We start from the raw sequence: 23,719 nt of genomic DNA, 5'->3' as shown, positions 1-23,719 counted from the left end.
ATGTGTGCCCTAGTGCAAGTTTTCTGAAACCATAAGGATTGAGTGAGATGCTAAATCAGCACGTTGCTTAATATGTTTTAATTAACACAATTTATGGATTTTTCACGACTTCCTCTTGTAGCACAGAGATGATGTTTTAGGCTTATGATGCTGCATTTAAAAATATTCTGTCATCAGTTACACTTATGTCATTCCAAACCTATAAGATTGCTTTATATGATCACATGTATATGAGGTTTGTTCTCACGCATCGAGCAAGCATTCCTGAGCTTCCGTTTACCACGTTGAGTGCTGGACGTAGTATGTCAGAAATCAATTTTCAATAAAGGGACAGAAATTTCTCAGATTTCATTAAAAAATATCTTGATTTGGGTTTCGAAGAAAAGAAAAGTCTTAAGGGTTTAGAATGATATGAGAGTGAGTAAATGATGACTCAGCCTTTAAGCTTTGTAAGAGACATGTAGATGTATGTGCATGAGTGTGAGAAGTCTCTGTCCGTATCTCAAGGCCAGAGTGACACAATGTCACATGCTTTAAAGCAAAATTTTGCATCCGGTGAAATGTGCATACGCATTCACAGATAGGACACCTCATGCTATTCCTGGATCAGAGAACAAAACACTGGAAATTTCATCTTGTAAACAAAATGTGTGATGAGTCACAGATAAATGAAATGAGTGTGAGAGGAACAGAATCAGTGTTTTTATGATCAGTAAATATAGTTTTCTAAGTTTGAATGAACATTACAAGAACTTGTGCAGATACACACACATGATATTTTATATCATATCATGAAAATAAAGATTATAACAAGCGGCTTTGCTAATTTTATTGCATAGGTTCCATCTTATTCCTAGTCCACTTTAGACATTCTTCTAACTGTAAGTAACTATGCAACTGCATGTCAACTAACTCTCATTAGAGTATTAGTAGACTGTCTAATACTGTAAGGTTAAGGTTAGGTGTTAGGGTTCGGGTTAGTAGAATAAGTTGACTTGTAGTTGCCAAGTATAGTCAGTAGAATATCTGTTGGGGATCATCAAAATAAAGTGTTAGCAGATATTAAGCATATCTAATACTCAAATGACAGTTAGTTGACGTGAAGTTGCAATGTTACTAGAATGTCTAAAGTGGACTATCGAAATAAAGTGTTACCCATATTTATTTAGTAAGTAGTCATGTAGTGCTGTAAGTGGGATAATATTGCAGTCATCATAATTGCTAAATAAACCCCAACATGGTGATACAAGACCATTTCACTTCGCACCAGGGTCCTGATCACTCTGTCGGGTTTATATTTTGCGATAATGGCAGTTGGCTGTTATTTTTACATATTTTATATAATGCTTTATATGGCTGCATTTTTTAAATGCCTGCATTGAATTTTTTCCTTAACTAATACTATAAGGCAAGAATCTTAGTGGAGTTTGTTTCAAAACACTTTTTAAAACTTCTCACAGCACACACCAATAACAACTTACATCACAGTGACTGGCAGTCCACCAGAAAATGAACCCAAACAACACCATGCTAATCTCTGTGTGTGTGTGTGTGTGTGTGTGTGTGTGTGTGTGTGTGTGTGTGTGTGTGTGTGTGTGTGTGTGTGTGTGTGTGTGTGTGTGTGTGTGTGTGTGTGTGTGTGTGTGTGTGTGTGTGTGTGCGTGCGTGCGTGCCTGCGTGAGTGCGTGCGTGCGTGTGTGTGAGAGTGTGTGTGTGTGTGTGTGTGTGTGTGTGTGTGTGTGTGTGTGTGTGTGTGTGTGATTTTTAATTAATTAATTGGGTTTAAGTCAAACTCTTCAAACAACCAATAAGGAGAAGTTCAATCCAAATATAGTGCTGTCTCAACAAGTTGAGTAGTTCATAAAAACAGGTAGTTGTGGGTTTAGTAAGTATGAAGAAATGCAGCCTTGAATGACTAATGCAAATGTGATAGCTGAACTCAGCAGGATATATGAACTCAGCAGCTCATTATACACTGTTGGAAAAAATCAGCAGGGAATCACTTAGGAAAGCTTTTGTGATTGTCTTGATTTGTGAAAGAAAACATCCAGCTGGGCTCAGTATTTTCTATCAAAACAAAATCCAAATTTCCTACTTCACATTAGTGTGGTTAGTTTGAAATATCAGTAATTGTTAACAATATAAGTAATAAAAAATAAAGCTGAAATAAAATAAAATATTAGGCTAAAAAAACAAAGAAAACTTAGAAAGTGTTGCCTTAGAAATGTTGCAACTGACTGAAACAAGTTACATTTGAAGTACTTAACTAAAACTGAAAGCTATATAGAAATAAAAAAAATAAAATAAAAATTGGTAAAACTTTACAATAAAGTCCTTATTATATTATTTTTTATGTTAATTTTTAAAAAAAAAACTGTTAGCATGCATTGTTCGTTAATATTAGCAGGTCCATTAAACAATATTAATTATACAATATTAAAAATGTATTAATAAATGTTGACATTAACATTAAATAAGATTAATAAATGTGTTAGAAGTATTTTTCTTTGCTAGTTAATGTTAAATAACTTTAAGTAACATAGTTATCCAGTGTTAACAAATGGAACTTTATTGTAAAGTGTTACCAAAAATGAATAACTATGACAAAAGCACATACAAAATTACTAAAACAAACTAAAATTAAAAGGAAATGTGATTTTTTTTATAAACACCAATTCAAAATATGAATACATACTAAAATAATATATTAATAGTACTAAAATAACACTGACCTGTCCACCTGCAAAAGTGTAGAAAATGTAACTAATAAAAGACATACATAAATCATAGAAAACTTACTTTTACAATAAATTAGAAACCACACAGAATAGAAACATTTTATTTTGTTGGTTTTATGTTTCATCACACACATATGCACACACACAAAATGACTTGCCCACAAATATACACATTTTCTTAAATGACTTTTAGTTTTTATAATAAATAAATTATACTTAAGTAAGTCTATATGATAACTCTACACCTACCCTTTACAGAAACCTTTTGTAGATATAATTTTGTCATTGTACTAAAGGGATAGTTCACCCAAAAATGACAATTCTGTCATCATTTACTCACCCTCAAGATGTTCCAAACCTGTATGAGTTTCTGTCTTCTCCTTTTTGAAGAATATGCGTAACCATTGTTAATAGTTGATGGACCCCATTGACTTCCATAGTGTAGAGAGAAAAAATGGGGCACATCAACTGTTTGGTTACTGACATTCTTCAAAATATCTTATTTCATCAGAAGAAAGAAATTCATACAGGCTTGGAACAACTTGGGGGTGAGCAAACGATGACAGGATTTTCATTTCTGGGTGAACTATCCCTTTAAGCTCTTATCATGGTTACACTTTATTTTACAGTGTGTGTACTTACAGTGTAGTTACACATGAAAGTACTGGTAATGTAAGATAACTACATGGGTTAAGGCTAGGTTTTAGGGTAGGTTCAGGGTTAGTATCTAGTTATAACCCAGTTATTGTAACTGAACAGGACTGTAAAATAAAGTGCGACTGTTATCATTGTTATTAACACATTTTTAGCTTTATGAATCATGTTTATCCTTGAGGACATCCCTGAATGTCCTTATGTCCTGTTTTGTCTGAATTAGTTCCATTCTGTTCCCAAAGTGTAGCTAAGCAAATCCATCACACACAGAGGAGTCCTGGTGCTGAAGTCCACTTCTGGTTTTCCGGCCCCTCCCCTCTCAGTGTGATTAGTGTGGTAAGCCGCTGTGGGATTGGGTGAGAGAGTTAGTCTCATTACTACACGTACAATGTGCCACTGCTCTCAGCCTGACCGTTCTGATGCTGGACAGAGGAACTTTATATGAACTACACACACTGACGCTTATAGGAATTAAGAGACCAAAGAGAATTTCAACAGAGCAGACTTTCAGCCTCAGGATCATGCGGGAACTCCGACATTTGATGTTCCTCAAGACGGTTTAATTTGAAGGTTGCTCCACTATGAAGGACTCAAAGAGACATTAAGCTAGTTTGGTATGTTTGGATTGTCTCACGTCACCATGGAGATCAGGAAAGTGCTTCTGAAATGCCCCGGGACATTTTTACTGACCATGATGATGTTCAAATGGGGTAAGTTCTCTCTATACATATTTATAGAACATTAAGTTAACTTTTACTTGGAAACACTGAACCATGAAAGAAGGAACTTCTTACAAGAGGCAAAAAATGGGACACCTTTCATATAATCAGGGATAGAAATAGAATGTGATGTTTTGCTAATGTTTGCTCACTTAAGTGTGTTTTATTCTAAGAAAGACCAAGTTTAATCATATATATCTCTGCTAGATTCAAAAGCAACAGGTCGGATGTGGCTCTACTGGTACTTAGATTTTTTTGGGAAAGTTTACTTTTTACAAAGGCAGATGAAAGCAAGTAAATGTACTTTTATCCACACTATAAAAAATAAAAACAAATGTATTAGTAATAAGTGTTTTGTAATGATATTAGGAGACACAAGCATGAGGAGGGCAACCACCCACAAAAATCTAGCATCATGGTGATTTAAAACAAAAAACTGCATGGTAAGCCCCTGGTGTTCATTTTGTTATTTATTAGATATCATATCTTCTACACTCTAAAAAAATGCAGGGTTATTTCAACCTGTTGGTTTCAAATTTTATTTTGAAACCCAACGGATGGGTTTGTCCATATTTGACCCAAACATGGGTTGAAACAACTCAGCATTTTTTCTTTTCTTCTGTTTTCTACTGACACAGAATTCCTGGCACTGTTTCTTGCATTAGTGTTGTGGTCATTTTCTGTTATCTGGGACTCCCAAAGATGTGCACTGGAGTGTTACTCGCCTCCCTCCTTCTGTCTGGAGTGGATATGACTGGTGCGTGGTAGACGGGTGTATGGGGGAGGTTACCCATCTATTTTCCCTCCCTCCATCCATCCAGTCTGATTCTGCCCCGCTCTCAGGCCTCTGTCTGAAGCAGAAAAACTTGGGGGGTGGGTTCCATTGTTTCCCGTTGCCATGACACCAGGGCTGAGTCATTTGGACGTTGTGTGCGGGTGGAATCTGCGTTAAGCACTTTTAACAAGCTCTGTTTACTTTTGCGTCCTGTAGGCTTAATGCTCTTTCATCTGACTGCATGGTCAAGCTGTCTCTGAGTATTTAACTCTGTGATGATCATGTCCAGGATAATAACAAATCTAAAGAAGTTTTGAGTCTAAAGTATTAATGGTTGTATATAAAAGCAAGTATACATTTTAGTACTGAGTAATCATAATTAACTACATATTTACTACAGGGTTAGGATAAGGGTTTAGCTTAGGGTTAGTTACATGTAATTATGCATAATTTATAGTTATTGGCAACAGTAACAACATGTGTAACAGGGACACTGTCATTTTTTTTTTTTTTTTTTTGCAATTTTACAGTAATAACAATACCTGTATTAACTTATTACTCTAGTCAATGTTAGTTTTGGTTCTAAGTGTTATATAAAATTGAAATGCAAGGTTGGCACTTACATTAAATACACTTTGCTTAGTCAAAACTCATTGTTCTGACTCACAGATTCTGCTGTTTAGGTGTTAAGTGTTGTATACAATTACAACACTGCATCTGTAGTGTATTTGCATAGACTAATGGGTCAATGGGGAAATTCAGCGAGATGAACAGTGAAACTGGTCTAATGTCCTGACTGAGCTGATAGTTCATGTCAAATCACGCATGCAAATGTAACATCAAGCGCTTAGGGAAACAAGGGGGGTCCTGGAATTCACATGACTTTTTCAATGAAAATGTCTACAATGGACTCTGCCCCCAACCCTAATCCTAACAAGAACACTGACAGGGAAGAATAAATTCACATGACAAAGTCCACTGCATTCTCACAGTCAAGATTCTGCTAATAAAAGTGAGCCTATAGCTAGAGGAGCTTTCGTTGATGCTACAAATAACGTCTTTCTGTTGATCGGTGCTCAAAAATATCACCTATATAGAAGGTTCAATGAATGTTTTGGGTAATAGAGTGTAATATACACTGCACGGCCAAAAAAAAAAAAAAGTCGCTGTTTGGATTTAAAAAGGCAAATAGTCTATGATTGGATCATTATTGCTGTGATTATTATGTTTCTAGCATGTTATATGTTTGGCAACAGTTCTTCTAACCCTAGTTGATGGAGTGTGTAGCTTTTCATTTCTTAAACATCCATGTAGGAAGACACATCTTGGCCATATTCCAGGATGACAATATCAGGCTCAAATTGTGAAAGGATGGTTGTGAGGGAGCATGAAGAACCATTTCCACACATGAATTGCACCTCTGAGCCCAGACCTTAAATTCAGTGAAAGTGTTTGGGATGTGCTGGAGGAGACTTTACAGAGTGCTGGACTCTTGCATCGACAATACAAGATCTTGACCAAACATAGATACACCTCTTGATGGAAATAAATGTTGTGATGTTATTTCCGTCAAGAGGTGCATACATTTTTGGTCAATATCTAGTATATTATATGTGTTGATGCTAACATTGACATGCTTTTGTGTGGATTAATGCTCAAAGATATCCCCTACACTGAAAAAATGATTCGTTGAATTTAATAAAAAAATCTATCGTTGCACACAATTGATTTTAGCTATAAACAAATGCATTAAGTTGAACTTAATCAATTTTAGTTCAACTTAATGCATTTGTTTAAATGTGGCTAAAATCAATTGTGTGCAACCACTTACGATAAAAAATTTGATTAAATTCAACTAATCATTTTTTTCAGTGTATTGTATATTTAGAGGGTTAAATTAATGCTTTGGGTATATATATATATATATATATATATATATATATATATATATATATATATATATATATATATATATATATATATATATACTGTAAATAAATCAATTAATCACGATTAATCACATCTAACATAAAAAAAGGACAATTTAGACAATTTACTTGCAAATAATAGCTGCTTACTAAAAAGGTTTTTACATAATAATTCACTTATGTGCTCTTACAAAAAATCAAGCTTCACATTTCTGCATTAAAACACTCCAGATGCTGACCAGGTTTACTTAAGCAGTGTCTGCTACTTGTGTTTTATGTTTTGGTTTTAGATTTACTTGACATAATAAGCTAATATCCTTCAGAACTAATGCCAAAAGTCTTGTGTTGATGCTCATGAGGCGTAACACTCAAAAGCATCACCTATAAAGTCTTAAAGGTTAAAACTTTGTGTCTAGGTTAAGATGCAGGGTGGGATAAAGCTAATTAGCCAATTAGCATCTGAGACTAGAGCTAATGACAGACGTGCTAAGTCTGAGTTCATATTGATGCTAAGAACAACTATTAATACTCTAATAATCACAATGAGTCAAAACTATATATTTAGTCTGAAAAGTTTGATTCTTAATGTTAGAACGCTTAATTTAGGTTCACATGAGAGAATTAGCATGAGTACAAACAAACTTGCACACACCTCTCCAGCGCCTGTGAAAATAACCAGGCCACAGGTTATCACAAAGTCCTGTCACACATCACACACACGTCCCAGCTGCCCTCTTACTGTCATTCTCTCTGTAACCCATTCATTCCCACTCATATCTCTGGACAGATGCATATTAAGGGAGTGTTATCTCATTTAGATGATCTCCCCATCTGACTGGGCCACTAACCCTGACAAATTTCACAGCCATTGTATAGACAGTTGATCTCTACCTCCAAGATCCATACAGTGTGTTACAGGGTTAACTGAAACTAAAACTACAACCATTAAAAAAAAAAAAACTAAACCCCTTACTTGAAATAAAATAAAATAAACATAAACTGAAATACTGTATATATGTTTAACAAAAACACACAACAATACCTAAATTTCAAATATACAAATAAAAACTAATTCAAAATAGTAATAAAAACTACGATAGTATCTTAATTATACTAGAATAACACTGGTGTTACACACACATACAGATGCCGTTTCCCCACCTGACCCCTCTAAAACAATCTGTAACCCCTGAAATTGTAAAACTAACTAATCACGCCCCCTCACAGCAGGAAGTAAGACAAACAGGGATGATTGACAGTGATGTAAACAAAAGGGGAGGAGTTCTCCTTGATTGACAGTCAGTATCAGTGTTAGCAGTTTAACATGCATGGCTAACATTCTTCCAGCGGCCTCACACAGATAACCTTAAACACAAGTAAGCCGTAGTGCTCAAGACAGATGTCAGGAGAATGTCTCTGTCTGCCATAGGATGCCAAAGACTCTCAGATCTCTGTGAAACCTCAATGTTAAAGTCTGTATAATCAGAACCACTACAGCCTGTCTCCACCTCGAACCTAAACGCGTCACATCTGGGTGCTGTCCACATTCCAGCGAGATCACATGTAAGAGAATACAAATACTGTATGAATATGAATGGAACACGACCAGATCAAAAGGTGACAAGCTCACATTTGTAGCAGACAGATATTGTTGCAGTAGTGTAGTGGGTAAAGGCTGCATAATTGATAAAAAATACAGTAATATTCTGAAATATTATTAGAAATTAAAAGTACTGTTTTCTATTTAAATATGTTTTAAAATGTAATTCATTCCTGTGATGCAAAGCTGAGTTTTCAGTATCATTACTCCAGTTTTCAGTGTCACATGATCCTTCAGAAATCATTCTGATATGCTAATTTGCTGCTCAAGAAACATTTCTTATTATTATCAATGTCAATGTATTATCAACAGTTTTTGCTGCTTAATAATTTTGTGGATACTGTGATTCATTATTTTATTCTTTTATGAATAGAACGTTCAAAAGAACAGCATTTATTTGAAATATTTGTAACTTTATAACATGTCTTTACTGTCAGTTTTAATCAATTGAATACATCCTTGCTGAATGAAAGTAAATAGATAGATGGATAGATGGATGGATGGATGGATGGATGGATGGATGGATGGATGGATGGATGGATGGATGGATGGATGGATGGATGGATGGATGGATGGATGGATGGATGGATGGATGGATAGATAGATAGATAGGCCATTAAAATATGGACAACCTCTTGTTGCTTTTGAACAAAAAGGTGTCTAAAATAACCAGCACTATTTAAATCGGACAGATGGTTATGCTAATGAAAAATAATCACTCTCTGGAATCTCTTGCTGGCACAAGGTGGCAGAGAACTGGATTCTAAGGTTACAGAAGCTGTCTGGCTTAGCAGTGTAGACTAACCTAAAGCTGTCCTGTTTTACACACACCACTCTGAGAGGATTACGTTCAGCTCAGTATGTGAAGACTTTGGCCTACTCGAACTTTCTCGACAGAAAGTACAAATATTTCCTCTGAAATTATAATGAAATTCAAGGTCTAACATGTGAGCAGACAACACAAATATTGTGAATTAAAGGTTCAGTCAGTGAGTGTTCAAGCACACGTGTTTTTGTGAGAGTACAGTACATAAGCTAAATGAGGTACAGACAGTTTAATCCACTTAAATTTTCTTTAAACAGTACAACACAGGTTAGCAGAGGGCTAAACAGAAAGCAGATAATCAGTGTCCTTCAGTGACAGGAAGGAGTAAGTAAAAAAAGAAAACTAGAAGAGGCACTTCATGTATGTCTGCCGTCAGTGGACTGGACGCTTCTGACGGACATCATTATGCTCCATCTGGCTTAGTGACCCTTCATGGCAGCGTGAGCTGAGAAATCTTCTTTACTATCACACTATACTGACAGGAAATGACATTAGCTTTAAAGAGATCTAAGATGGTGAGAAAGACGGAAAATAAAAGGAGAGGAGAGGAGAGGGGAGGTGGATCTGAGGTCACAGAGGTCAGAATCTCTTCGTCTCAGGGCCAAATTAGTTTACCAGTAACTATGGAAACTGAACACTTTCTGGGTCAGTCTGAGTGGAGCTCGTTTTCCTGGGCCGGGGGTGGGGAATGAGTGCTTATGTGTGGGTGTCAGACGGATCTGCATCCTACACAGTGAAACATGCTAAAATCAAAGTGTTCTTAAAATTGTTTTTGGGGAATTGTTTAATGTGTGCATGGCCATTACTCCTAAAAATATCCACTTGTTTGTTTTGTTTGCTTTAAGATCGTTGTGTAAGCCGCAAGATAAATGTGAGCGTGTTCACACTAAGATCAGTGTGTAAGCTCTCAGTTGTGTTGTGTAAGAACAGTCTGTGTGTTCTGAGACTGATAAGATGTTTCTGTTCTAAAAGTAACACTTCCATGTTGATTAAAGTGTCTGGGCAAATACATTGCAGTGTGTCCAAAAGTCTGGAACTGACAATCCGGAAATCCAATCCAATCCAATCCAATCAAAATCGAATTTATTTCTGGAAAGAAACAAAGATTCGGAATTTTGAACAATTTAGTGTAAAGGAACATAATTATGTTCTATCTTACACTAAAATTGTTGTGCTGATATAGTACAATTTGCTATGTAATTTTCGCTTGTAGTATCAGACTTTGGGAACCTACTTGTCACTGCGATTATAATCTGTACACTGTTGCTCCACAAATCGAGACAAGTTAAGTCATGTTTATTCATTTACTGCTTTAAACAATACAGATTGTTTCAAAGCAGCTTTACAATAATAGGAAAATAAGATAATCGATGCAAACTTACAAAAATGCATAATTTCACTTCAGAAGGCCTTTTTTAACCCCATGGTGCCGTATGGATTATTTTTATGATGGATGGATGCGCTTTTTGGAGCTTCAAAAACTCAGGCTCTACTCCCATTATAAAGTACGGTGACCGGGAGGGGACATGTTCGGTTCACTTATTTTTGTTGTGGCCACAACATATAAACTCGTGGGAACGTGATATTAAGTCGTGGGAACGTCATAATATCTCGTGGGAACGTCATATTAAGTCGTGGCCACGAGATCATTTTGTTGAGGTAACGACATCATTATGTCGTGGCCACGCGATGCAAAGTCGTGGCCTCAAGATCATATGTTGAGGGAACGATATATTTTTCTCGTGGCCACGAGATAATTTTGTTGAGGTAACGACATCATTATGTCGTGGCCACGCATTGAGGGAGCCACAGCGGCCAATACTGTAACCGTACTATAGACTGGGCTACAGCAGAGATGGAGATGACAGAAGAAATAACATTTTACTTTAAATTAGGAATGTCATATAAAGATATAGTGCGGTCTTTGGCATTAAGACATGCGTACGTTATAAGTGAAAGACACATGAAGCGCATTCTTAGACTTTGTCGCACGCATATTTAGGGACCGTCTCAAAATTACATGCGACATTGGCATAAACATTTCTAACTTCAATAGCATTTGAAGACAATGACTTACAGTCATAAAACCAACTGTACACTGTTCACCCAGGTCTCATGTATGATGCACACCTTTTAGATTTTTGATATTTATGACAATAAACTGCTGAATCATATGCAAATATTGTAGGCCTATTTCACTACTGCCACATACCTGACACCTAGATGAACAATGTACAGTTGGTTTTATGACTGTAAGTCATTGTCTTCAAATGCTATTGAGCTTTAAATGTGGTCATATTCTGTATATGATCCCACACAGTAGTGAAATACATATCATTATTTGCATATGATTTAGCAGTTTACTGTCATACATATCAAAAATATTAAAGGTGTGCATCATACATGAGACCTATATGAACAATGTACAGTTGGTTTTATGACTGTAAGTCACTGTCTTCAAATGCTATTGAGCTTTAAATATTGTCATATTCTGTATATGATTCCATACAGTAGTGAAATACATAGCAATATTTGCATATGATTTAGCAGTTTATGTCATAAATATCAAAAATATTAAAGGTGTGCATCATACATGAGACCTATATGAACAATGTACAGTTGGTTTTATGACTGTAAGTCACTGTCTTCAAATGCTATTGAGCTTTAAATATTGTCATATTCTGTATATGATCCCATACAGTAGTGAAATACATAGCAATATTTGCATATGATTTAGCAGTTTATGTCATAAATATCAAAAATATTAAAGGTGTGCATCATACATGAGACCTATATGAACAATATACAGTTGGTTTTATAAGTCATTGTCTTCAAATGATATTGAGCTTTAAATATTGTCATATTTTGTGTATGATCCCATACAGTAGAGATGTGAAATAGGCCTACAATATTTGCATATGATTCAGCAGTTTATTGTCATAAATATCAAAAATCTAAAAGGTGTGCATCATACATGAGACCTGGGTGAACAATGTACAATTGGTTTTATGACTGTAAGTCATTGTCTTCAAATGCTATTGAAGTTAGAAACGTTTATGCCAATGTCGCATGTAATTTTGAGACGGTCCCTAAATATGCGTGCGACAAAAAAAAGTCTAAGAATGCGCTTATCTTTATAACGTACCCATGTCTTAATGCCAAAGACCGCACTATATCTTTATATGACATTCCTAATTTAAAGTAAAATGTTATTTCTTCTGTTATCTCCATCTCTGCTGTAGCCCAGTCTATGGTACGGTTACAGTATTGGCCGCTGTGGCTCCCTCAACGCGTGGCCACGACATAATGATGTCGTTACCTCAACAAAATGATCTCGTGGCCACGAGAAAAATATATCGTTCCCTCAACATATGATCTCGAGGCCACGACTTTGCATCGCGTGGCCACGACATAATGATGTCGTTACCTCAACAAAATTATATTGTGGCCACGACTTAATATGACGTTCCCACGAGATATTATGACGTTCCCACGAGATATTATGACGTTCCCACGACTTAATATCACGTTCCCACGAGTTTATATGTTGTGGCCACGACAAAAATAAGTGAACCGAACATGTCCCCTCCCGGTCACCGTAATAAAGTGTGGAAGAGTCAGGATTTTTTTTTTTTTACATAACATCGATTGTGTTTGGCTGAAAGAAGAAAGTCATAAACACTTAGGATGGATTGAGGGAGAGTAATTAATGGGATTATTTTAATTTTGGGTGAACTAACCCTTTAATGTGACCTTAAAAAGGTTTAAGAATCAAGTTTTATCCTTGTGGGGACATTTGATTCCCACAAACATATCAAAAGTTGGCACTCACAAACACATTTCTGAACTATATAGTCCCTTCACGCTTCACCTTATTTTCACAAAATGCTGCCCCATTTCTGCTACGCTGCCTTTCTACACACACAATGCTCAACATGGGCACACAGACACACACGCACAACACCTCATTCCTTTTGCCCATTCATTAATATCTTCCGCCTGAATGAATATTTGGGATGAAGGTCTGATCAAAGCGACATTGAGGGGGCCAGGGCAGCAAAGTGGTTGAGAGAAGTTGGGGGAGTGTTTAGGGGGATGAGGGGCCCCACAAGGGTTAAGGATGGGTGGGCCACACTAATGGATCTGAATTGAATGCGCAGTGGGGGTTGAGGGTCGAGGTCATGCAGATAACAGGAATTTGGAATGACGCAAAGAGCTTTCATGCGATTGGTTGATTTGCACGAGAAAATCCCCATGAATGCTTCGCACCACATTCTGATCTAAAAAATACATAGCAAAATATGCCATTTACAATACACACTAGGTCACAAATTACAGGGGATCTCTCAAATTTTAAGACTTGTTATGACTAAGAAATGTAAAAAAAAAAAAAATATATATATATTATTCTGAACCTCACAAATGATCAACCTCACAGATGGGCATGGTATTTGCAATGCTGATTTTTAAGAGATTATTTCACTTTGTTCCTCAGGCTCAGTTGGTCTTACCAAGGATTAAGGTTTGTGATCAACAGCCTGTTATTAACTGATGTCAGTATTACCTTTGTCTTGAATGGTATATGTCTGTTTTTCATTTTCAACAGAATCTTTCAAGTTTTCTGAAGAAAATGCACATGCAAAATTAATCATCACTATGTTAGAATTATGCTATGTGGTTGCTAAGGTGTTTTTTGTTTTGTTTGTTTGTTTGTTTTTTGCAGTTTGCTAGATGGTTGCTTACCAGCCTAATCAAATGACCCCACCTCCAACTTTCTATGACATTATGGGCCCTAGATATCATATGTTTGTTATTCAAGGTCTATGGGATTTATTTCCCAATTTTATTGACAAGACATAGAGACATCTATCACAAATCTGATTGCTTAAAAAGTTTCAGGACATCTCTCTAGTCATGTCTCTTTTATTCCATGTCTATTGGAAAAAATGGTGTAGGTCACCAAGCCCCAAACCCCAAGTATGATCAGTGGTAAAAAACTGACTTGGACTAATTTTTACTTGGAATTTACATCGGGTTTCCCGTTGGTGATATGCATCAGTTAGAGGTACCATATTAAATCCTGTCTTTCTTTCTCTAGGTATATTCTGTTCCGGGTCATCTGATTTGTGTGCATCTTCTCCGTGTCAGAATGGGGCGACATGCGTAGATACAATGGATGATTATGTGTGTTTGTGTTCACGGGAAGGAGTACGGTACATGGGAAGGGACTGTGCGGAGCTGTACGACGGTTGTGTGTTTGCCGAATGTGAAGGGTGTGTCAGTGAACCTGGCACAGAGCACTACACCTGCCCAGAGGACATCAATGAGTGTGAAAGTGGGCCGTGTGTCGGTGCCCTCTCTGAGTGTGTGGACGAGCTGAATGGCTTCAAATGCTTGTGCCCACCTGGTTTTGGAGGAGAGGACTGTAGTCGTCGCATCACAGACTGTGTTGATGAACCCTGCCTCAACAATGGCACCTGTAGACGTATAGTGGATGGATTTGAATGCACTTGTTCAGACGGTTTTCGTGGTGAGACCTGCGAAGAGGACCTGGATGAGTGTGATTCACATCCCTGTCAGAACGGTGCAATCTGTCTGGATGGGGCCAACAAGTATCACTGCTTCTGTGTACCTGGATACCAAGGACACAACTGTGAGATTGATATTAATGAGTGTGCATCGAGACCTTGTAGGAACAATGGAACATGTATTAATGGGAAAGACCGGTACCTGTGTGAATGTCTGCTGGGATATACAGGTAATCTGTGGGTGTGGGTGAACATATTATTAACTTGTTTGAAACCTTAAGTTTCCACATTTTGAAACTGTATGCTAATAGTCTAAAGCAGGGGTGCACGATCCTAATGCTGACAGGCAAAGGTCCTGCAAAAATTAGTTCCAACACACTAATTTCAGGTAATCCTAGTAGATCTTAATGGCTGATTCAGATTTGTTTTATTAGGGTTGTAACTAAACTCTGCAGGACTATGGCCCTCCAGAAGTAGGATTGGGCACTCCTGGTCTACATGGATGTTGACAGCAATTAATAACTGGTACTTGCCAAGTCGCAAGCTGTTCTTTATAGGGCATATGATTTTTTAAGTCATGTATTGTGTTTTGTATCTCTGTAGGAGTGAACTGTGAGATGGAGATTGATGAATGCGAGTCAAATCCCTGTCAGAACGGAGCCACCTGTCATGACCTAGTGGGGTTGTACACCTGTGACTGTGTGCAGGGGTTTGAAGGTTCCGACTGTGAAACCAATATCGATGAATGTGAGAGTGATCCATGCCAGAATGGAGGAATCTGCCACGACCTTATTGATAGGTAACGGAACCCTGAAAGAGTCATGCAGATGGCATGTCCATGCACTGCCCATTATTTTTTCACTCACTCACTGTGAGTAAAACAAATGTTACAAGTTAGTCAGACAGTCTCTTCATATCTAAGTGGTTGGTTATTGGCCAGAAAAAGCTGTAATGCAGAGCAGATTTTATGCTGAAAGTTAAAATAGTCTGATTTGGTGTGTTTGTATGCAGTTATGAGTGTGAATGTGAAGGCACTGGTTTTATGGGGGATCTCTGTGAGGAGGATATTCTGGAGTGTGCATCTCATCCTTGCCAACATGGAGCTACTTGTCTAGAAGGCATTAACCACTACAACTGTACATGTTGGCCAGGTAGCTCTCCTTTATCCAAAACCGCACTCAAGTCTTTCCATCCCTAACCCTAACTCTGCAACAAACTGAAACAATGTTAATGTGTGTATAGGTTTTGAAGGAGATAACTGTGAGGTGGATATAGATGAATGTGCTGATACTCCTTGTGAGAACGATGGTGAATGTTTTGAGAAGTCAAATCCAGAACTCTGGGAAACGGACTGGGAGTTCACCTATGCCACAGCTGTGGGTTACGTCTGTCAGTGCCAACCAGGATACACAGGTACCGGAAACATAAAAACAGATGTAAATGTAAAACAGTACAGTAAAACAATACACAAGACATTGCAACCGCTTTCATTTTAAGAACTTGTTCCAGAGTTGAGCCTTACTATTTTGTGACCCAATATGTGATTGAATGGGTGGTGAAGGTTACTCAAGTAATGACACAATGTTTTACCTGAACAGAGTTTTTTCATGCTGTTTATTTGTTTTATTTGTTTATTTCCCCAGGAGAGAACTGTTCAGTGAACATAAACGAGTGTGTATCTGAGCCCTGTCACAATGGAGGAAGCTGTAAGGATTTGGTTAACGGATACACGTGTCTATGCCCGGAGGGGTTTGCAGGTTAGTGTTTGCATATGGGAAACTGTTTGCATGTGTATTTGTCTGTATTGTTCATTTTGGTCTGTCTTTCTCAGGCGTGGAGTGTGAGGTAAATATAAATGAGTGTGAGAGTGCCCCCTGCCTGAATGGAGGTGTATGTGAAGATGGAGTAGCTGAATACAAGTGCCAATGTGTAGAAGCTGAGGAAGGTCATCTGCCATGGGGGGGTCCCCAATGCACTGTGCAGCTGCTTGGTTGCATTGAGCATGACTGCCAAAATGGCGCCACCTGCTTGCCATGGTTAGATGAAGAGACACATGGACATACTTGCCTTTGTCCTCCAGGTTTCTATGATGACATATGTTCTACACCAACCACATTTTCCTTCTCCTCACCGAGGTTCTTTCTGATTGAGGTTCCACCACTCGAGCGCAGAAGGAGAGACACAGAACACGAGCACCCTCTGGGGGTTCGTCTGCGCTTCCGAACCACTCTGCCGGATATGCTGCTGTTCTTTCGTGGCAATGATGAGCTCTTCTTATCCCTAGAGATTGTTGGGGGTGAGCTGCTTGCTAAGGCAATATCTAAGGAGGGAGAGTCACTGGAGGCACAATTACCAGGGCTTGTAAGTGACGGAGGTTGGCATGAGGCAATGGTCACCATTGATGAACAGGATACCAGACTTGTGCTTCAGGTCAAAGGTCCAGGCTGTGACAATCAAGTATGCAGAGCTGAAGACAAGCAACCAGATGATCATGAAACTTTTTTGCACTACGAGTCGCTCACAAAGGTATATGTGGGTGGAGTACCAGAGGAGTACATGTACCTTACATTGAGCGGTCATGGCTTTTTGGGCTGTATGGAGGACCTACAGATTGATGGCCATCCTGTCCTGCCCCATGATCTGGATGACAAGGAGGAAAGTGTAGAGTTAGGCTGTACAAAGATGGAATGGTGCCAGGTGGACCCACATCCTTGCTCTCAACAAGGGCACTGTGTTGACCTCTGGACGAGCTACCGCTGTGACTGTTATAGACCACACTATGGACATGACTGCAGCCAAGGTGTGCATAAGCAAATCCTCATACACTCAAACACTGATCTTGTAGTAATGTGTAAAGCTGGGATATTCAGTTCTGGTGCTGAAGGGTAATTGTTCTGCCAGGTTTAGCTCTAACCCTATACAAACACACCTGAACAAATTTATCAAAATGATTACTTGGAAAATACAGGCAAATGTGTTTGATTCTTGTGGGACTGAAACTCTGCAGGACAGTGGCCCTCCAGGACTGAAGTTGCATAGTTTTGGTGTAGGGGAGACCAAACTTATACAATAATAAAATATTGGCACATTATCATACTTGATTTTTGTCTCTACTTCTCTTTATTTTCCAGATCTTTCCTCTTGGACATTTGGTCATGAGTACTCTACAAGCTTTCTTCCATTTGTACTGCTGTCTGATATTGGCAGGAACTTTAGTGTCTCATTCTTCCTACGATCACTTAAATCAAGTGGATTATTATTTCAGCTACGAAGGGCAGGCCTTCAGGAGACAGAGGGAGATTATCCTTATTTTACTATGTACCTGGAAATGGGGCGAGTACAGGTGACCTCTGTAGCGGAGTCACCCACCCTAATAGCACCAGTGTTTGTCTGTAATGGAGAGAAGCCACTGCTTCAGTTGGATATACAGGAGGGTTGGGTATTCTTTAGCCATGGAGGATTGCGCTATAGGCTTGGCTCACTGCCTGACATGGAAGTTTTGAAAGGAGACCTGGTGTATGTTGGTGGAGTTCCAGGTGAAGAGGGTGCAACGGATTGGGGTGGACAATTTAAGGGATGCCTGCAGGACCTGAGACTAGACGATGTGCATCTGGCAGTGGAACCCTGGAATAGTACCCTCAGTGAGACTATATATTTCTCCAGTGATGCAGAAAATGTGCTACCTGGATGCATTAGTGATGACACATGCAAGGTATGTAGACATACATTTTTGTTTCCATTTCATCAGACCTGCAATGATAATTACAGTTGGAAAGAGCTGTCGTTGTGCAATTGGTTTGCAGGTGGAGCCTTGCTTGAATGGTGGAGAGTGTACAGTCACATGGAATGACTTTACTTGTTCCTGTCCACGGGATTTCACTGGAAAGACATGTGAAACCAGAGTTTGGTGTGTCAGCGACCCTTGCGTAAATGGTGGACGCTGCGTGGATCTGTCGGATGGTTTTGAGTGTATGCTTACTTGAACACCTAGCTGATATTTTTCAATTTCTTGTTTGATTGAAATAATTCAAATATAATTAAAGGGTTAGTTCACCCAAAAATGAAAATTCTATCAGTAATTACTCACCCTCATGTTGTTCCAACCGCGTAAGACCTTCGTTCATCTTCGGAACACAAATTAAGATATTTTTGATGAAATCTGAGCCATGTCTGAATCCTCCATAGGCTGCTATGTGACCGAAACTTGCTGGCCCAGAAAAGTTATTAAAGAGATCGTTAATATAGTCCAAGTGACTCCAGTGGCTCAATCTTAAGTATATCAAGCAACGAGAATACTTTTTGTATTGAGAATACATCTGTGTTGCACGTCATCACGCATCACACACATGACCGGCATCGGCCAATAGTGAGCCTACGTGGTGACGTGTACACAGACGTGCTGCGAAAATACACTACGCGAACCAACTAGAGGTCCAGAGAGAAGGAAATGAATAGTGGAATAAAGTCGTTATTTTTGTTTGTTTTTGCACACAAAAAGTATTCTCGTCGCTTGATATACTTAAGATTGAGCCACTGGAGTCACTTGGACTATATTAACGATCTCTTTAATAACTTTTCTGGGCCAGCAAGTTTCGGTCACATAGCAGCCTATGGAGGAGTGAGACATGGCTCAGATTTCATCAAAAATATCTTAATTTGTGTTCTGAAGATGAACGAAGGTCTTACGCGGTTGGAACAACATGAGGGTGAGTAATTACTGACAGAATTTTCATTTTTGGGTGAACTAACCCTTTAATGTATAAATGTTTAGAATCAAGTAGTAAATATAAATGTATGTTAATTTTTTATTTATTTTTTCTTACCAGGCATTGCTAATGCAACATTTGACAACACACCCTTACACTACAGTGCTAAGGGATCTGTAGTTGACCCAGTGACCAATGTTACCATGGAGCTCCGTACAAGGCAGGAAAATGGTGTGCTACTTCGTGCATGGAGAGGAGTGGAACATCTACTGGTTGGTCTGTTGGATTCAGCCATTTATGTGGAGCTTCATACAGAGAAAAGTGTGGAACCAGTAAAATTCTCTGGACAGAGACACATTGCAGATGGAACCTGGCATCGCCTGCTCGTTGCCATGGCCAACCCAGAGCGTGATGCATCACAGTGGTTGGTTTTGGTGGATGGCATCATTGATGGTAGCAGTGCCCCAGTGCTTGCTGGTAGTTTAAATTTTCTTAAAGACTTGTCAAGTGAGGTTGCACTGGCAGAGACGTACACAGGATGTCTAGGTGCTGTCAGAGTAGGTGAGGTGTATCTTCCATTTGTAGACAATGCCAAACCACCCCAAACATCTCGGTTTTGGCAGAGACAAGATGAGCGTGTGCACATAGGGTGCTTCGGGGCTCCAGTGTGCCTCTCTCATCCTTGCAGGCGTGGTGGTACATGTATGGATCTCTTCAATTCTTTTGGCTGCCAGTGCTCACCCGGCTGGGAAGGGATCACCTGCGAGAAAGAAACAGACGAGTGTGTCTCAGGACCCTGTCTCCATGGCAAATGCAAGGACAAGTTTAATGGGTTTGACTGCTTGTGTCACCCAGGATATGCTGGACCTACATGTTCGGAAAACATAGACGACTGCAAAGGATCGAAGTGTAAGAACGGGGGAACCTGTGTGGATGGAGTAAATGACTACACCTGTATCTGTCCCCCTAAGTACAGCGGAACACGTTGTCAGTGAGTTCCTACTGATCACACATTGATGCCTAGACTTGACTCAGCCATAACTTAGACTCCATTTACAATACATATGCCCTTCCACTCTGTTGAACAGAGAACAGGGTTATAATGTTATAATCTGTTGGGAGTTTGAGCATTTGTTTGTTTGTGTTCTTGTGCATCAGGTATAACTACCCTCCTCTTAAATGTCAACTGGATTTTGAATGTGAAAATGATGGCATTTGTCATGACACTCAGTGGGGGGCAAACTGCACCTGCCTTCCAGGATTTACAGGCGACAGGTGGAATTAACACTTACATCCTTGTCCAATAGAAATAAATTGAATATACAAATACTGATATAGATGACTAAGTGTTACGTTTTTTCCCCCAACAGATGTGAGAGAGAAATGGATGAGTGTGCATCTAGCCCATGTCTAAACGGTGGATCGTGTCTGGATCGGTTGAACCGGTTTCAATGTTTGTGTCCAGCAGGATTCAGTGGCCAGTTCTGTGAAACAAATGTAAGTAAACACGGAGTATAATAATAAGCATACAATTTAGGAGCAAAAATAAGAATGCAAACTAGTTCAGCAGAATTGATTGTTACTTTTTATACCTTCCAACAACAACAATTTGAATCTCTCTCTGCAGAAGCAGGCTCAGCAAGATCATATACCATGGCTGGCGATTGCAGTTCCATTGGTATGTGGCTGTATCCTCTTGGTGGCTATTGGTCTCATTTTCATGTTGATGACAGCACGCAGGAAGCGGCAATCAGAAGGAACTTATTCCCCAAGCCATCAGGAAGTTGCAGGTGCACGCCTGGAGATGGATAGCATGCTGAAAGTACCACCTGAAGAGCGTCTAATTTGAGAAATGTAGAAAAGGTGACAAAAACAGATGTAGACAAGGGCGCTCTAATATTATCGGAGTGACTTCATAAAGCTAAACTCAACCTTTCCAAGACCATGTAGTATTATGGAGCTACAATAATAAGCAAGTGCTACATCAAACAAGCAACCTAAAGATCTACTGTAATACAAATTACAGTAAAGAGGAACATTTTAAAATGAGAAGTCATTAAATATGGTTGATCTTTCACCATAGATTTTGTCGAGACCAACAACTCTGTAATTTATCCAGCAACTCTCTCAAGTCTAGTTGAACTTGAACGTTGTGATTCTTTACCTCACGGCATTATATGCCTGAACGACTTTGACAAAGTGTCATACAGTAAAGAGGCAAAAATATGAGTTTACATTCTCCCCACACTTCCACAGCATTTAAAATCTTTAACAAATCCCTTTCAAAGATAAACGCTGAAAGTAGTGCTAATGATGGAGAAAGCACCATTTTGAAAATATTTTTTTCCACAGCATTTGAATGTACATGGCATGATATCTGTAGCAAGACTGTTGTGTTAACTAGCTACTATTTCTGCTGTCGGTAATACTGGATATGATAATTGACGCTAAGGAATGTGGCTTCATATTCATGCCAATGTGAATAATTAGCTATGCATTAGCATTTACAGGGGAGGGGAACAACAAACTAGTTAGCCTTTTAGGCCCTGTTTACACCTGGTATTAAGATGTGTTTTGGTCGATCGGATCACAAGTAGACGAGGGAGACACATTCCTGTTTACACCTGGTGTTTTAATCCATCTCTTTTGTCCACTTTCGACCACTTCTGTCCTGATCTTTTTTTTGGGTGGGTAAATGATATGGGCTTTTTCAGATCTAATGGATGAAATAAGTTTGCGCAATTTACAAATGAACGCAAAAGGGGATGGCAGAAAAACTATGGAGAGCATCAGCTTTCTTTTTTGCTCTGAAAGCCGCAAGACCACACAGAACGCTGTGAATGTGTGTTAGAAATCAGGAAAGAACAATGAGTTTGGTACTTTTTTCATCTTCAAACCAAACTGAAGTCTTCTTCAGCCGAGAAAGTTTAAATCCTTTTGTGGTTGTCCGAACACATTCGATAACATGAGTGTTTACACTACGAAAAGCAATCCGCAAGAATGCGTTTTCGACTACCTCTGGAAGTGTTTGAAAGTAAACAAGCAAAATGTTTTAGACCCCGTTTACACCTGTATTTATCATCGTCCACTTGTGATCAGATTGCCGAAAATGCTTAATACAAGGTGTAAACAGGGCCTTAACAGGGCTTTAGGGCATAACTTTTTAAGCATTGTTGCATTCACATTCTGTCAGAATTACTCTAATTACGCATTTATGATTACTAAAAACTATTTACTTTGTCTTTGTTGAGCACATTTCTGTCATATAAACAACCAAAAAGACTACAGTTAATGCGAGTTAGTTGGCAATATCACTAGGTTTATTTTTAATACGCCATTTTATTTTAGTCAATAACCTGCACTTTCACTATTAAACATTTGAGACAGCAAAGAGAAATAAATGAATGTAGTGATTACATTTTTTTTTGCTATCATTGACAAAGCTGCATATGGTGCTATTAAGCTGTCATGGATGGAGTCACAAGACAAATAACTTGTAATCTTGTAATTATGGTCATTCCAACAAAACAGTGAATGCAGCATAATCTGATTGAGACCGTTATTGGAAAAACTGTGAACATTTTACTGTTTGACAATCACCGCACTTCAAATTTTTTATGGGGGGATGGGGGGGGGGGCGTTTATACGCATACCAGTGTGAGACTACTAAAGATACAAACACCAAACTCAATGTTTATACACACTTACCTCTGGAATACACACGCAAACATGAACGCCATGAGTGGTAAAATAAAATTCTGCCTGTGTATGAAGATAAAAAAAAAGAGAGATGAGATGAACATATAACAAATCCTTGCTGATGCCTAAATGCTGTAAAAATTGAGTGAATGCAAGTTGCATTAATTTTACAAGTTGTATGTATATGTTGTAAATTGTGGCTATAATTTGTGTTTTCTGGTCTGTTGTATATCAATCTGGCTTCCTTCAAATGTATGCTTAGGAATTACTAAAACTAAAAAGTACAGTGTGAACTGCAACATCAACATAGGAATATATTTTTTAATGTGTAAATGTGCAAAAACTGTTTAATAAAGGTGTTTGTGTTTAAATGTGTACATTGAGTAAAGGTCGGATCCATGATTATTTGTGCTTGACTTTTTAAAATGTCATCATTTTTGCTGATAATTAGCAGCAATTAATTAACATGTTAAACACCCCTAAAATATTATACATAACAATATGTGCAAGAATACTCGGAATGACAATGATTAAAAATAAATAAAT

General features: G+C 38.4%; 1 protein-coding gene across 1 annotated transcript; it reads left to right on the top strand.

Annotated features, from left to right (window-relative positions):
• The first annotated feature begins 4,019 nt into the window (after nucleotides 1–4,019).
• Nucleotides 4,020–23,550, top strand: crb2a (crumbs cell polarity complex component 2a). The gene is made up of 13 exons (XM_081389910.1): nucleotides 4,020–4,102; nucleotides 14,339–14,998; nucleotides 15,372–15,567; nucleotides 15,780–15,919; nucleotides 16,011–16,181; nucleotides 16,412–16,525; nucleotides 16,600–17,568; nucleotides 17,900–18,480; nucleotides 18,572–18,737; nucleotides 19,595–20,465; nucleotides 20,633–20,749; nucleotides 20,845–20,971; nucleotides 21,102–23,550. The coding sequence occupies exons 1-13, from the start codon at nucleotides 4,033–4,035 to the stop codon at nucleotides 21,321–21,323; spliced, it is 4,404 nt and encodes a 1,467-aa protein (XP_081246036.1). The 5' UTR covers nucleotides 4,020–4,032; the 3' UTR covers nucleotides 21,324–23,550.
• Nucleotides 23,551–23,719: the final 169 nt, after the last annotated feature.

This window comes from Scardinius erythrophthalmus, assembly GCF_964197995.2.
Source record: "Scardinius erythrophthalmus genome assembly, chromosome: 17".
Classification (NCBI taxonomy): domain Eukaryota; kingdom Metazoa; phylum Chordata; class Actinopteri; order Cypriniformes; family Leuciscidae; genus Scardinius; species Scardinius erythrophthalmus.
Note: the sequence above shows the minus strand (reverse complement) of the source record. Positions and strands in the feature narration are given on the sequence as shown.

Excerpts from the sequence above, each read along its gene's own strand:
- crb2a (XM_081389910.1), top strand. The coding sequence starts at position 4,033 with ATGGAGATCAGGAAAGTGCTTCTGAAATGCCCCGGGACATTTTTACTG. Across the intron at positions 4,103-14,338 it reads CATGATGATGTTCAAATGGG|GTATATTCTGTTCCGGGTCA; the intron begins GTAAGTTCTCTC and ends TTCTTTCTCTAG. Across the intron at positions 18,481-18,571 it reads TTAGTGATGACACATGCAAG|GTGGAGCCTTGCTTGAATGG; the intron begins GTATGTAGACAT and ends ATTGGTTTGCAG.